We start from the raw sequence: 16,005 nt of genomic DNA, 5'->3' as shown, positions 1-16,005 counted from the left end.
TCCTCCTCTCCGTCCCTCGCTCTCCTCCTCCTCTCCGTCCCTCGCTCTCCTCCTCCTCTCCGTCCCTCGCTCTCTCCTCCTCTCCGTCCCTCGCTCTCTCCTCCTCCTCTCCGTCCCTCGCTCTCTCCTCCTCCTCTCCGTCCCTCGCTCTCTCCTCCTCCTCTCCGTCCCTCACTCTCCTCCTCCTCTCCGTCCCTCGCTCTCCTCCTCCTCTCCGTCCCTCGCTCTCTCCTCCTCTCCGTCCCTCGCTCTCTCCTCCTCCTCTCCGTCCCTCGCTCTCCTCCTCCTCTGCTCCTCGCTCTCCTCCTCCTCTCCGTCCCTCGCTCTCTCCTCCTCCTCTCCGTCCCTCGCTCCCTCATCCTCCTCTCCGTCCCTCGCTCTCTCCTCCTCCTCTCCGTCCCTCGCTCTCATCCTCCTCCTCTCCGTCCCTCGCTCTCTCATCCTCCTCTCCGTCCCTCGCTCTCTCCTCCTCCTCTCCGTCCCTCGCTCTCTCCTCCTCCTCTCCGTCCCTCGCTCTCTCCTCCTCCTCTCCGTCCCTCGCTCTCTCCTCCTCCTCTCCGTCCCTCGCTCTCTCCTCCTCCTCTCCGTCCCTCGCTCTCTCCTCCTCCTCTCCGTCCCTCGCTCTCCTCCTCCTCTCCGTCCCTCGCTCTCCTCCTCCTCTCCGCCCCTCGCTCTCCTCCTCCTCCTCTCCGTCCCTCGCTCTCTCCTCCTCCTCTACGTCCCTCGCTCTCTCCTCCTCCTCTACGTCCCTCGCTCTCTCCTCCTCCTCTCCGTCCCTCGCTCTCTCCTCCTCCTCTGCGTCCCGCTCTCTCCTCCTCTCCGTCCCTCGCTCTCTCCTCCTCCTCTCCGTCCCTCGCTCTCTCCTCCTCCTCTCCGTCCCTTGCTCTCCTCCTCCTCTGCGTCCCTCGCTCTCTCCTCCTCCTCTCCGTCCCTCGCTCTCTCCTCCTCCTCTCCGTCCCTCGCTCTCTCCTCCTCCTCTCCGTCCTTCGCTCTCTCCTCCTCCTCTCCGTCCCTCGCTCTCTCCTCCTCTCCGTCCCTCGCTCTCTCCTCCTCTCCGTCCCTCGCTCTCTCCTCCTCTCCGTCCCTCGCTCTCTCCTCCTCTCCGTCCCTCGCTCTCTCCTCCTCTCCGTCCCTCGCTCTCTCCTCCTCTCCGTCCCTCGCTCTCTCCTCCTCTCCGTCCCTCGCTCTCTCCTCCTCTCCGTCCCTCGCTCTCTCCTCCTCCTCTGCGTCCCGCTCTCTCCTCCTCTCCGTCCCTCGCTCTCTCCTCCTCCTCTCCGTCCCTCGCTCTCCTCCTCCTCTCCGTCCCTCGCTCTCTCCTCCTCCTCTCCGTCCCTCGCTCTCTCCTCCTCCTCTCCGTCCCTCGCTCTCTCCTCCTCCTCTGCGTCCCTCGTTCTCTCCTCCTCCTCTGCGTCCCTCGCTCTCTCCTCCTCCTCTGCGTCCCTCGCTCTCTCCTCCTCCTCTACGTCCCTCGCTCTCCTCCTCCTCTGCGTCCCTCGCTCTCCTCCTCCTCTCCGTCCCTCGCTCTCTCCTCCTCCTCTCCGTCCCTCGCTCTCTCCTCCTCCTCTCCGTCCCTCGCTCTCTCCTCCTCCTCTCCGTCCCTCGCTCTCCTCCTCCTCTCCGTCCCTCGCTCTCTCCTCCTCCTCTGCGTCCCTCGCTCTCCTCCTCCTCTCCGTCCATCGCTCTCTCCTCCTCTCCGTCCCTCGCTCTCTCCTCCTCCTCTCCGTCCCTCGCTCTCTCCTCCTCTCCGTCCCTCGCTCTCTCCTCCTCCTCTGCGTCCCTCGCTCTCCTCCTCCTCTGCGTCCCTCGCTCTCTCCTCCTCCTCTCCGTCCCTCGCTTTCTCCTCCTCTCCGTCCCTCGCTCTCTCCTCCTCCTCTCCGTCCCTCGCTCTCCTCCTCCTCTCCGTCCCTCGCTCCTCCTCCTCTCCGTCCCTCCTCTCTCCTCCTCTCCGTCCCTCGCTCTCTCCTCCTCTCCGTCCTCGCTCTCTCCTCTCCGTCCTCGCTCTCCTCCTCTCCGTTCCTCGCTCTCTCCTCCTCTCCGTCCCTCGCTCTCTCCTCCTCCTCTCCGTCCCTCGCTCTCTCCTCCTCCTCTCCGTCCCTCGCTCTCCTCCTCCTCTCCGTCCCTCGCTCTCCTCCTCCTCTCCGTCCCTCGCTCTCCTCCTCCTCTCCGTCCCTCGCTCTCCTCCTCCTCTCCGTCCCTCGCTCTCCTCCTCCTCTCCGTCCCTCGCTCTCCTCCTCCTCTCCGTCCCTCGCTCTCCTCCTCCTCTCCGTCCCTCGCTCTCCTCCTCCTCTCCGTCCCTCGCTCTCTCCTCCTCTCGTCCCTCGCTCTCCTCCTCCTCTCCGTCCCTCGCTCTCCTCCTCCTCTCCGTCCCTCGCTCTCCTCCTCCTCTCTGTCCCTCGCTCTCCTCCTCCTCTCCGTCCCTCGCTCTCTCCTCCTCTCCGTCCCTCGCTCTCCTCCTCCTCTCCGTCCCTCGCTCTCCTCCTCCTCTCCGTCCCTCGCTCTCTCCTCCTCTGCGTCCCTCGCTCTCTCCTCCTCCTCTCCGTCCCTCGCTCTCTCCTCCTCCTCTGCGTCCCTCGCTCTCTCCTCCTCCTCTGCGTCCCTCGCTCTCTCCTCCTCCTCTCCGTCCCTCACTCTCCTCCTCCTCTGCGTCCCTCGCTCTCCTCCTCCTCTGCGTCCCTCGCTCTCCTCCTCCTCTGCGTCCCTCGCTCTCCTCCTCCTCTCCGTCCCTCGCTCTCTCCTCCTCCTCTCCGTCCCTCGCTCTCTCCTCCTCCTCTCCGTCCCTCGCTCTCCTCCTCCTCTCCGTCCCTCGCTCTCTCCTCCTCCTCTGCGTCCCTCGCTCTCCTCCTCCTCTCCGTCCCTCGCTCTCTCCTCCTCTCCGTCCCTCGCTCTCTCCTCCTCCTCTCTGTCCCTCGCTCTCTCCTCCTCTCCGTCCCTCGCTCTCTCCTCCTCTCCGTCCCTTGCTCTCCTCCTCCTCTCCGTCCATCGCTCTCTTCCTCCTCTCCGTCCCTCGCTCTCCTCCTCCTCTCCGTCCCTCGCTCTCTCCTCCTCTCCGTCCCTCGCTCTCTCCTCCTCCTCTCCGTCCCTCGCTCTCCTCCTCCTCTCCGTCCCTCGCTCTCTCCTCCTCCTCTCCGTCCCTCGCTTTCTCCTCCTCTCCGTCCCTCGCTCTCTCCTCCTCTCCGTCCCTCGCTCTCCTCCTCCTCTCCGTCCCTCGCTCTCCTCCTCCTCTCCGTCCCTCGCTCTCCTCCTCCTCTCCGTCCCTCGCTCTCCTCCTCCTCTCCGTCCCTCGCTCTCTCCTCCTCCTCTCCGTCCCTCGCTCTCCTCCTCCTCTCCGTCCCTCGCTCTCTCCTCCTCTCCGTTCCTCGCTCTCTCCTCCTCTCCGTCCCTCGCTCTCTTCCTCCTCCTCTCCGTCCCTCGCTCTCTCCTCCTCCTCTCCGTCCCTCGCTCTCCTCCTCCTCTCTGTCCCTCGCTCTCCTCCTCCTCTCCGTCCCTCGCTCTCCTCCTCCTGTCCGTCCCTCGCTCTCCTCCTCCTCTCCGTCCCTCGCTCTCTTCCTCCTCTCCGTCCCTCGCTCTCCTCCTCCTCTCCGTCCCTCGCTCTCATCCTCCTCTCCGTCCCTCGCTCTCCTCCTCCTCTCCGTCCCTCGCTCTCCTCCTCCTCTCCGTCCCTCGCTCTCCTCCTCCTCTCCGTCCCTCGCTCTCTCCTCCTCTCCGTCCCTCGCTCTCCTCCTCCTCTCCGTCCCTCGCTCTCCTCCTCCTCTCCGTCCCTCGCTCTCTCCTCCTCTGCGTCCCTCGCTCTCTCCTCCTCCTCTCCGTCCCTCGCTCTCCTCCTCCTCTCCGTCCCTCGCTCTCCTCCTCCTCTCCGTCCCTCGCTCTCCTCCTCCTCTCCGTCCCTCGCTCTCTCCTCCTCTCCGTCCCTCGCTCTCTCCTCCTCTCCGTCCCTCGCTCTCCTCCTCCTCTCCGTCCCTCGCTCTCCTCCTCCTCTCCGTCCCTCGCTCTCCTCCTCCTCTCCGTCCCTCGCTCTCCTCCTCCTCTCCGTCCCTCGCTCTCCTCCTCCTCTCCGTCCCTCGCTCTCCTCCTCCTCTCCGTCCCTCGCTCTCCTCCTCCTCTGCGTCCCTCGCTCTCCTCCTCCTCTCCGTCCCTCGCTCTCTCCTCCTCTCCGTCCCTCGCTCTCCTCCTCCTCTCCGTCCCTCGCTCTCTCCTCCTCCTCTGCGTCCCTCGCTCTCCTCCTCCTCTCCGTCCCTCGCTCTCTCCTCCTCTCCGTCCCTCGCTCTCCTCCTCCTCTCCGTCCGTCGCTCTCCGTCCCTCGCTCTCCTCCTCCTCTCCGTCCCTCGCTCTCCGTCCCTCGCTCTCCTCCTCCTCTCCGTCCCTCGCTCTCCTCCTCCTCTCCGTCCCTCGCTCTCCTCCTCCTCTCCGTCCCTCGCTCTCTCCTCCTCCTCTCCGTCCCTCGCTCTCTCCTCCTCCTCTCCGTCCCTCGCTCTCTCCTCCTCCTCTCCGTCCCTCGCTCTCCTCCTCCCTCCTATTTGTCTCCTGCTTTGACTGGGTGTTGATTTGTGCCTGATTACGGTCATCTGAAGCACCTCGGGATGATTATCCCACGTTAAAGGCGCTGTATATGATTGCAAGTTGCTGCCGTAGGTAATGACTTATGGGTTGGAGGGACAGCAAGATGACTCATGGACCAATAACAGAGTAATTAGCACAGTTCGAGTCAATTACCCGTGGACGGAACAGACCCGAGGGGCTGAATGGCCTTCTCCTGTTCCTATATTCCTGTGTTGGGGATGGGGAAGATCGGAGGGCAGTCAATGTGCTCTCTCGCACCTCTGGAAATCTTAGTCAAGAGTTGTAGAGGGACAGGAGTTGGCGGACTGTCCCTCTCCTCAGTCGAGTGTGGTGGAGGGTAACTGAGGGGCAGATCGGGGGAGATGTAAATGTTTTGATGTTGAATTTATTTGGGGTTGTTCTAGTCCAAGACTGAATTTTTAAAAAAACGGAATAATTTTATTAAGGTTTAAAACTTCACATTGCATCTTGCAGCTCTGAGCTTGTGCAATCTGGTTGCTTAATTGATATATTCTCAACGGCTGATTGTTAAGGGAATATCTCCAAATTGCACACGCAACCGAAGCAAGGGACTGTCTATCAATTGCTCATTCTATGTCGCTGTAAGGGAAGGGGCATTGGCTGAGAGGTTGGTTATACTTAACGGCCAATGCCTCCAGATGTGCCTGCCACAGCTGCTGCTTCCCGAACCCACCCCCAATACCCCCCCCCCCAGGGCACAGCAGGCACCTTGGCCTAGAAATTCCCACCTCTGATTCGTTACGTGGAGAGACTGGAGAAGCTGGGATTGTTCTCCTTCGAGCAGAGAAGGTGAAGGGGAGATTTAATCGAGGTGTTCAAAATCATGAAGGGGTTTTTGATCGAGTAAATAAAGAGAAACTGTTTCTGCTGGCAGGTGACAGGAGACACCGATTTTTAAGGTAATTGGCAAAAGAACCAGAGGGGGAGGAGATGAGGAGAAATTTTTTTTCCGCAGCGAGTTGTGATGATCTGGAATGCGCTGCCTGAAAGGGCGGTGAAGCAGATTCAATAATAACTTTCAAAAGGGAATTGGATAAATACTTGAAGGGGAAATAATTTGCGGGACGATGGGGAAAGAGCGGGGGAGTGGGACTAATTGGATAGCTCTTTCAAAGAACCGGCACAGGCACAATGGGCCGAATGGCCTCCTCCTGTGCGGTAAGATTCTATAATTATTAATTGAAGCAAAACTCCGCCGGGCCAGAATTTCCACCTGACCTAGGACGCCGCCCTTTGACCCCTGGCCGCAGGGCTGGGCCGCCTGCGTAAGGGCCCGAAATTCCGGGGGTCGACCTTCACCTTGCCTTTCCGACCCGTCGCTCTACGAGCGATCGCAATGGGCCAGGCTGGCGGAATAGAATTCTCAAAGGGCCGCGCCCCCTGCCCCCGCCCATCTCTGTTCCCATGCCAACGGGTGGACAGCCGGGTCTGACAGTTGGCGAGATGCAAATGGCCGGGAAATACGTCCTCGGGACGATTTGCGTCTTGGCGATGCTGGAGGCGGGAGAGCCATTGTCCTGACACGGTCCTTGCTCGGGCCTGGAGAGCGGTTAACGGTGAGACTCAACGGGGCATGATGCTCCCACCCCGGGATATGCTGAAAGTCCAGCAGGGGGGGAAGGGGTGTTGGTGGGGCTGGAAACCCAGGCCCCCTTATGTCCATTTTTCCAAGTGTGTGCGCTCCAGGGGGTGGAGGCTCCCCCGCGGGGAGCGCGCATCAAGAAACTGGAGGCACCTGAGATCTTTCCAATGGGTTCCTCTCCCCTTTGCTCCTGGTAAATCCATCCCATAACTCCTACCCTCCCAGACAGTGGAGGGGGGAACGTTCCAGCCCGCAGACAGATCCCTGTCCCCTCTCTCCGGGGAATGAAAATAAATTGCGAGCCCGTAGAATCTGCTAGAAACTGGCCGAGGCCATAACTGGGCGGCACCTCCTTCCCCAAAAGGCAACTTCTGGCTTCCTTCTACCTTCCAGGAGGCTCAGAAGATCAAGGGAAGAGCCCAGGAGCAGTCCGAGCAGTCGGGCTTGCTCCGATCGCACCTGGAGGCCGCGCGGGACGAACTGGAGGCCCGGGAGCAGCAGGCCGCGACCCTGAGGGCGAAGGTCCAGGAGGACACGGAGACAGCGGCCGAGGTAACGCGAAAACGTTCATCCATGTGACCGGGGGGGGGGGGGTGGAGGGGGGCCACACACGCACCGCGTTCACACCCGAACATGTAACCGGCAGCTGGCGGGGTTTTTACATAAATCGTTCGTGGCATGTGTCCCTCTTCAAGTTTAGAGGAAAATTTAGTCAAATGTCAGTCGCGCATTTCCACAGTTAGCGTGAAGGGGCTTTGATAGACGTAATTTTAAAGGGGGTGCAGGAACTGAGAGACCTGGAGGTGCACATACACAAATCTTTGAAAGTGGCAGGGCAAGTTGAGAAGGCTGTTAAAAAAACCATATGGGATCCAGGGCTTTATTAATAGAGGCAAAATACAAAAACAAGGAAGTTATGCTAAACCTTTATAAATCACTGGTTTCGGCCTCAGTTGGAATATTGTGTCCAATTCTGGACACCACACTTTAGGAAGGATGTCAAGGCCTTGGAGAGGGTGCAGAGGAGGTTTACTAGAATGGTCCCAGGGATCAGGAACTTTAGTTATGTGCAGAAACTGGAGAGGCTGGGTTTATTTATGCACGGGATTGGGACTAATTGGATAGTCTTTCCAAGAGCTGGCACAGGCACGATGGGCTGAATGGCCTCCTTCTGTGCCATATCGTTCTATGATTCTGGAGAAGCTGGGGTTGTTCTCCTTAGGCCAGAGAAGGTTAAGAGGAGATTTAATCGAGGTGTTCAAAATCATGAGGGGTTTTGATAGAGTAAATAAGGAGAAACTGTTTCCAGTGGCAGGAGGGTCGGTAACCAGAGGAAACAGATTTAAGGTAATTGGCAAAAGAACCAGAGGGGGAGGAGATGAGGAGAAATTTTTTTTACGCAGCGAGTTGTGATCTGGAATGCGCTGCCTGAAAGGGTGGTGGAAGCAGATTCAATAATAACTTTCAAAAGGGAATTGGATAAATACTTGAAGGGAAAAAATTTGCAGGGCTCTGGGGAAAGAGCAGGGGGGTGGGACTAATTGGATAGCTCTTTCAAAGAGCCGGCACAGGCATGATGGACCGAATGGCCTCCTGTGCTTTGTGATTCTGTGATTCGAACAACCTCGGTGCTGCTGTCGGACGGTGTGGCCTCTGGATGTCTGGATGGTCACTGTTACCCGAGTGATTTGAGCGGAAACTCCTCGAGCTGGACCTTCCCAGACAGGTGGATTCTTTTCCTCGGGATGTGGACGTCGCTGGCGAGGCCGGGCATTTATTGCCCGTCCCTAGTTGCCCCTTGAGAAGGTGGTGGTGAGCCGCCTTCTTGAACCGCTGCAGTCCGTGTGGTGAAGGTTCTCCCACGGTGCTGTTGGGGAGGGAGTTCCAGGATTTTGACCCAGCGACGATGAAGGAACGGCCGATATATTTCCCAGGCGGGATGATGTGTGACTTGGAGGGGAACGTGGATGCGATGGTGTTCCCACTAAACCACGGACCCTTCATTGGCAGCGCCCACAGTAACGGGCATCAGGCAGTGGTCTCTGTGATTTCCAACAAAAATAATCCAAGGACATGGGTATTAGATGGTCAGGTGTCTCATTGGGCTCCAGCACACAGAGGTAATGCTCTGGATCGCACGCTCCATCTCAGGGTTGCCAACTCTGGTTGGACGTATTCCTGGAGGTTTCATCACGTGACCTCTGACCTCGCCTGTTCAAACAGCCTTTTCCCCCATCTCCAGTAACTAATAAACTAACTTGTTTAAAGAAAATGAATGAAAAAACATTTTTTGTTTAACACCCCCGTCTATGACATTTCCCCCAGGGTTTTTGCCCACAGCAGTGTCCTGGAGATTAATCTTTCATTCCTGGAGACTCCAGGACAGTCCTGGAGGGTTGGCAACCCTTATCTCCATCCCATGATCGCTGAATTCCCAGGCCTGCTCTGCTGGTTAAGCGCGGAAAGGACATGTGAGCTTTTCCAATACAGGGACTGTTATCTCAGCTACTACCAGCCGAGGGACAGGGTGAAAGGGGGCTGAGAGGAAAATACCTCAACAGCCTCATCCCTTCAAAAAAAAACAATTACCAGGTGACGCTGTTTTACAACAGATGATGCTCGAGATACAGCCCCTGAGGTGAAGCAGACTCGGGTCATAGATACCGAGAGCAGGGAAAAGGCACAGCAAGAGTCAAACAAGTGGCAACATTTTTATGCTTCAATATCTAGGCTGGGGCAGTACTGAGGGAGCGCTGCACTGTCGGGGGGTCAGTACTGAGGGAGCGCTGTATTGTCGGAGGGTCAGTACTGGGGGAGCGCTCTACTGTCGGAGGGTCAGTACTGAGGGAGCGCTGCACTGTCGGAGGGTCAGTACTGAGGGAGCGCTGTACTGTCGGAGGGTCAGTACTGAGGGAGCGCTGCACTGTCGGAGGGTCAGTACTGAGGGAGCGCTGTACTGTCGGAGGGTCAGTACTGAGGGAGCGCTGCACTGTCGGAGGGTCAGTACTGAGGGAGCGCTGTACTGTCGGAGGGTCAGTACTGAGGGAGCGCTGTACTGTCGGAGGGGCAGTACTGAGGGAGCGCTGCACTGTCGGGGGGTCAGTACTGAGGGAGCGCTGTACTGTCGGAGGGTCAGTACTGAGGGAGCGCTGCACTGTCGGAGGGTCAGTACTGAGGGAGCGCTGTACTGTCGGAGGGTCAGTACTGAGGGAGCGCTGTACTGTCGGAGGGGCAGTACTGAGGGAGCGCTGTACTGTCGGAGGGTCAGTACTGAGGGAGCGCTGCACTGTCGGAGGGTCAGTACTGAGGGAGCGCTGTACTGTCGGAGGGTCAGTACTGAGGGAGCGCTGTACTGTCGGAGGGTCAGTACTGAGGGAGCGCTGCACTGTCGGAGGGTCAGTACTGAGGGAGCGCTGCACTGTCGGAGGGTCAGTACTGAGGGAGCGCTGTACTGTCGGGGGGGTCAGTACTGAGGGAGCGCTGCACTGTCGGAGGGTCAGTACTGAGGGAGCGCTGCACTGTTGGAGGGGCAGTTTTCCTACCAAAGTGAATAATCTCACATTTCCCCACATTATACTCCATCTGCCACCTTCTTGCCCACTCACCTAACCTGTCCACATCCCTTTGCAGGCTCTTTGTGTCCTCTTCACAGTTTACTTTCCCACCTACCTTTGTATCGTCAGCAAACTTGGATACATTACACTCGGTCCCTTCATCTAAGTCATTAATATAGATTGTAAATAGCTGAGGCCAAGCACTGATCCTTGCGACACCCCACTAGTTACAGCCTGCCAACCTGAAAATGACACGTTTATTCATACTCTCTGTTTCCTGTCCATTAACCAATCCTCTATCTATGCTAATATATTACCCCCCAACCCCATGAGCCCTTATCTTGTGTAACAACCTTTTATGTGGCACCATATCGAATGCCTTTTGAAAATCCAAATATACGACATCCATTGGTTCCCCTTTATTTACCCTGCTCGTTACATCCTCAAAGAATTCTAATAAATTTGTCAAACACGATTTCCCTTCCATAAAGCCATGTTGACTCTGCCTAATCATGTTATGATTTTCTAAGTGCCCTGTTACCATTTCCTTAATAATGGATTCCAGCATTTTCCCGACGACTGATCTCAGGCTCACTGGCCTGTAGTTGCCTGTTTTCTCTCTCCCTCCTTTCTTGAATAGCGGGGTTACATTTGCTACCTTCCAATCCACAGGGACTGTTCTAGGATCTTGGGAATTCTGGAAGATCAAAACCAATGCGTCCACTATCTCTGCAGCCACCTCTTTTAGAACCCTCGGATGTAGGTCATCAGGCCCAGGGGATTTGTTGGTTTTTAGTCCCTGTTTCTGTGCTGTAAATTCTATGTAATTCGATGTAGGCCAACATGGCCGCCATTTTTAAGCACAATCTGCAATGATCGGTTCTCCTGTTTTTTTGGAGGAGGTGGTTGAGGGAGGAGTGTTGGGTGAGACAGTGGGAATGCTCCCTGCTCTTCTTCAAATAGTGCCGTTGGATCGTCAATGTCCACCTGAACCTCTGGGGCAGGCAGACCCGTCCGTCTCACAGCACCTCTGACAGCGCGGCACTCGCCCTCAGTACCGCCCTGGAGTCTCTGTGTCTGTCCAGCGGGGCTCGGAGTGCGGAGAGCGCTCCCAACTGAGTCAAGCTGTTTGCCTTGTATTGGTCTCCCACTCTGTGATTTTCTCCCAATCTTGTGACAGGTTCTTGGCGAGATGGGGGCGATTGGAAAGAGCATGAAGAAAGCAAAACACTCGCTCGATCGTGACATGAAGAAGTTGACAGAGTTGCTGAAAAAAATAGGTATGTCGCAGGGCCCGGGGTCTCAGGGCTCGGGGTCGCAGGGCTCGGGGGTCGCAGGGCTCGGGGGTCGCAGGGCTCGGGGGTCGCAGGGCTCGGGGTCTCAGGGCTCGGGGTCGCAGGGCTCCGGGTCTCAGGGCTCGGGGGTCGCAGGGCTCGGGGTCTCAGGGCTCGGGGGTCGCAGGGCTCGGGGTCGCAGGGCTCGGGGTCGCAGGGCTCCGGGTCGCAGGGCTCCGGGTCTCAGGGCTCGGGGGTCGCAGGGCTCGGGGGTCGCAGGGCTCGGGGTCTCAGGGCTCGGGGGTCTCAGGGCTCGGGGGTCTCAGGGCTCCTGGCCACAGAGCTCCCAGTCACACACAGGGTCCTTTAGAGGCTCACCCCATGTAGTCACACCCCTTTGAATTATTTTTGCACAGTGTCTATTGACACCACTGTGTCAGTCAATTAGTTGCAGGCAGGGCAGGACTTGCAGCAAACAGTCTATAGAGTCTATTTAAAAAGAGTCTCTTCGAACTACAACAAACGGAACTCATGACTGAAACTACAGCAACATCTCCCGATAATAGCAAAATGCATTGAGTGGAGGATAGTTGCATAATACAAATTATGTGCATAAAATCAATCCCAGTCACTTACAGCAGGGCGGTCTCCAGGCGTGTTTGACGGGGGAATTACCCAATCATCTCCATTCTGGCCGGGAATAGTGGTGTCACTATACGCAGCCTGAATTCTTTTTGTCTTTTGATTATCCCAACAGAAAACCTGCGGATTGACCAGGCGACAGAAGAAACACTGAATCAAACGGAGACTGAGATGGGGGCGCTGAGGTGGGCCATCGACAGGAGGCTGGCACAGAAAGTGCGGGAGCTGGAGGCTGCGTCCGAGATGCAGATCCTGAGGATGAAAGTGTTTGAAAAGGACATCGAGGAGATCCAGGCAGACAAGCACAATCTGGAGGACATTGTTCAGAACTTACCCCAGGGCTGTTATAACAGAGCGGGACTGAAGAGGCAGTGAGAGTTTGGGGAGAGGTGATTACTGTGGGCAGTTAATGTGTTATAATCTCAAAACCTTTACCATTGTCACCGACCTGCCGCCATTTAATGAAGCATTTCAAATGAGCAATTTGGTTGAGCGTTTTAACCCCTTTCAATGTTCCTTACGATTTTAACCCTTTAACCTCTCCTGTGACTCCGGCCGGCTGTGGTACAATGGGTGGGCGTGACCTTCCAGTGCTCGGACAACTGCCCACCGTTCGTACGTGAGCCTTCCGTACGGTCTGTTGCAAAGATATTACTTCATCGGGCCTAAGTCTGCCCTTACCCCAATATTCACACACACTAGCCAGGGTCGTAGGACAACAATCAGGAGCAGGGACCCTGGAGAATCTTATTTTCTGTAACTGGTCCAGGGGTATAGAGACCATCGTGCGCTCTCAGATTGAGCCTGAGGCCTTCCGGGCCTACTGACCCACTGCCAACCCGTGATGCAATTTACCCCTTAACGGCCGTGACACGTCTCGAGGTCCAAGAATCTCTACATTAAAAAAAAATTCTTGGCATCTGATAGGTCTGTGGCCTTGAAAGTAATCACACTTGCACGAGATTGGCTCAAATATTATCTTCACCAAACAACAACGTATCACCAACGTGATAGAAAGCAAACCAACATCGTTAAAAAAAACATAATTTGTAATTGTGGCAATCGAGTGAGTGGAAGTGGGAGTTTTAACTGAAGCAGCTTTTTCCCTTCCCTCTCCCCGGGGAAATGAAGCCCAGATTCAGTGCCCTGCTGTTGCTCCATTTGAGATCTGCAAAGTGAGCAAAGAGCAGGGATCAGACCTGGGATCTTGCTTGTCTGTACGGCACAGTCCGACCCCACAGTCCGACCCCACAGTCCGACCCCACAGTCCGACCCCACGCGGCTCAGTCCGACCCCGCAGTCCGACCCCGCAGTCCGACCCCACAGTCCGACCCCGCAGTCCGACCCCGCAGTCCGACCCCGCAGTCCGACCCCGCAGTCCGACCCCGCAGTCCGACCCCACAGTCCGACCCCACAGTCCGACCCCACGCGGCTCAGTCCGACCCCACGGTCCGACCCCACGGTCCGACCCCACGGCCCGACCCCACGGTCCGACCCCACGGCCCGACCCCACGGCCCGACCCCACGGTCCGACCCCGCAGTCCGACCCCGCAGTCCGACCCCGCAGTCCGACCCCACAGTCCGACCCCACGCGGCTCAGTCCGACCCCACGGTCCGACCCCACGGCCCGACCCCACGGCCCGACCCCACGGCCCGACCCCACGGTCCGACCCCACGGCCCGACCCCACAGTCCGACCCCACAGTCCGACCCCACAGTCCGACCCCACAGTCCGACCCCACAGTCCGACCCCACGCGGCTCAGTCTGACCCCACAGTCCGACCCCACAGTCTGACCCCACGCAGCTCAGTCCTTTGTTGATAAGGAAAACCAATCATTTTTTTACTGTTTTTTTCTGACCTGGAGCCAGGCTTTATAAGCAGCTGCCACTGTACAAATTGCAATATAAATTAACCTCTAATTGACCATCAGGAAACGTCAATTTGCAGCAATTGGACATTAGCCTCAGCAGCAGAATAATACATTGTATGGTACAACATTTGTGTTGTTATAAAACAGTGCATCGGACGAACGAACAAATTAACTTGCATTTATATAGCGCCTTTCACGACCTCAGGATGTCCCAAAACGCTTTACAGCCGATGAAAGTACTTTATCCTCCGACTCGTCATGAGCAATGCCAATGGAGACCCATCATCCCAAACAGCAACAACAACTCGCATTTATATAGCGCCTTTAACGTAGTGAAACGCCCCAAGGCGCTTCACAGGAGAATTATCAGACAAAATTTAACACCGAGCCACATAAGGAGATATTAGAACAGGTGACCAAAAGCTCGGTCAAAGAGGTTAATTTTAAGAAGCATCGTAAAGGAGGAGAGAGAGGCCGAGAGGATAAGGGAGGGAATTTGAGACACATCTTTATCTCAAGATGCCGGTCTGACGATGACAGTGGTGTTTCCAAGATGCCTCCAATTTTAGTCACTGTATTAATAAATAATTGCTCCTCATCGAATCCACTAGTTAATGTATTACCGACAGATTATTCAGAGTTATCGATTACATTTACAACAGATTAAAATAGGCACTGACTGCAATAACTCGCAATGCTGATAAACTCATTCATTAGACATGCTGAAGCTACCATTAACTTCACGTTTCACGTTGATGTAAGGCAGGATCTCAGCAAAAAGGGTCATTTCCTAATTTTCTGCTCGCAGCAGGCATCATCACCCCAGCCCGCACCCATCAACCTCCCCATTCCCCAATCACATATCAGACATTCAGGCACACACTGCCCACAATTTTCCAAACATTATAAAAAGAAAGAAAGAAGTTGCATTTATATAGCGCCTTTCATGACCTCAGGACCTCCCAAAGCGCTTTACAGCCAATGAAGTACTTTTGAAGTGTAGTCGCTACATGTAATGTAGGAAACGCAGCAGCCAATTTGCGCACAGCAAGATCCCACAAACAGCAATGTGATAATGACCAGATAATCTGTTTTAGCGATGTTGGTTGGGGGATAAATATTGACCAGAACACTGGGGAGAACTCCCCTGCTCTTCTTCGAAATAGTGGCCTTGTGATCTTTTATGTTCACCTGAGAGGGTAGACGGGGCATCGGTTGACAGCATAATAACCCGACTGGTTCACTAATAAGCTTCAGAGAAGGAAACCTGCTGTCCTTACCTGCTCTGGCCTACAGTCCCACACTATGTGGTTGAGACTTAATGCCTTCTGAAGTAACCTAGCAAGACACCCAAACAATCACTACAAAGTTCATAAGAAGGCCCACAATCATCTCAGGGCCGTGCCAGCATCTCCCAAATCCCAAGGACAATTTTTTTTAAAAGACTTAAAATAAACAGGTTGGAAAATAGTGAGGACAGCAATGTCGTAAAGCACCACACGCCCCTTCCGAGGGGTTTTGATAGAGTAGATGGGGAGAAACTGTTTCCACTGGCAGGAGGGTCGGTCACCAGAGGACACAGATTTAAGATAATTAGCAAAAGAACCAGAGGGGAGATGAGGAGAATTTTCTTTACGCTGCGAGTTGTAATGATCTGGAATGGGCTGCCTGAAAGGGCGGTGGAAGCAGATTCAATAGTAACTTTCAAAAGGGAATTGAGATATACACTTGAAAAGGAATAAAAATTTGCAGGGCTGTGGGGAAAGAGTGGGGGAGTGGGACTAATTGGATAGCTCTTTCAAAGAGCCGGCTCGGGCATGATGGGCCGAATGGCCTCCTTCTGTGCTCTATCATTCTATAATCCTTCATTAAACGATGAAGGCCGCCAAACAGAATTTCCCCTCTAATCTTGATTAACATGCTCACTCTAAAACTTCACCAAAGTCTAATTCAGAATTTCAGAAGTTCAGACTGGACATCGGAAGAGAGCAGGATTGATTGGGAGTGACTGGAGCATCTGAGATTGTTTCACGTTCTACTCATTCCTGCACTGAAAATCTCTTCTGCCGTTTCTCTCTGTTTAATATGACCTGTCGAAAATCAAATTTATATTAATGGATTGAAAGCACAGACCTGCTTGTAAGATATTTAATCACTGTTATTAAATGATTATTTTGTTGATTATGTTACAGCAAAGTTCATCGTGTGGCTTGAGTAGTTGTTAATCTAGATTGCATTGTAATGCATCTCAGTCCACTTGGCCAATCATGTCATTGATTTTGGTGTCTCAGCTGTCAGCCCATTCCCAGTGTATCTCAAGTTTTACTGAACGTTTAACTAACTAAAGACGTGACTAACGACCGTTTGTAATGTTATCATCGATCGACTGACCCTGATTCGACTGGTTTTGTGGGCGGTACCGAGGAGTCTGCGGTTTGTGCCCAAAGTCGGCTTCTCTTCACGGCTCGGTATGTGACGGTTTGTTCGGGTCACACATCTCTCAC

General features: G+C 55.5%; 1 protein-coding gene across 1 annotated transcript in view; it reads left to right on the top strand.

The window, feature by feature from the left end:
• LOC137300354 (laminin subunit gamma-3-like) overlaps positions 1–14,099 on the top strand; it is a 66,512-nt gene extending 52,413 nt beyond the window's left edge. Inside the window, 4 exon segments of the mRNA XM_067969437.1 lie at positions 5,829–6,004; positions 6,470–6,712; positions 10,895–10,994; positions 11,746–14,099. Coding sequence (XP_067825538.1) covers positions 5,829–6,004; positions 6,470–6,712; positions 10,895–10,994; positions 11,746–12,005 — 779 coding nt within the window. The 3' untranslated portion in view covers positions 12,006–14,099.
• The last annotated feature ends 1,906 nt before the right edge of the window (positions 14,100–16,005 follow it).

This window comes from Heptranchias perlo, chromosome 31 (assembly GCF_035084215.1).
Source record: "Heptranchias perlo isolate sHepPer1 chromosome 31, sHepPer1.hap1, whole genome shotgun sequence".
Classification (NCBI taxonomy): domain Eukaryota; kingdom Metazoa; phylum Chordata; class Chondrichthyes; order Hexanchiformes; family Hexanchidae; genus Heptranchias; species Heptranchias perlo.
Note: the sequence above shows the minus strand (reverse complement) of the source record. Positions and strands in the feature narration are given on the sequence as shown.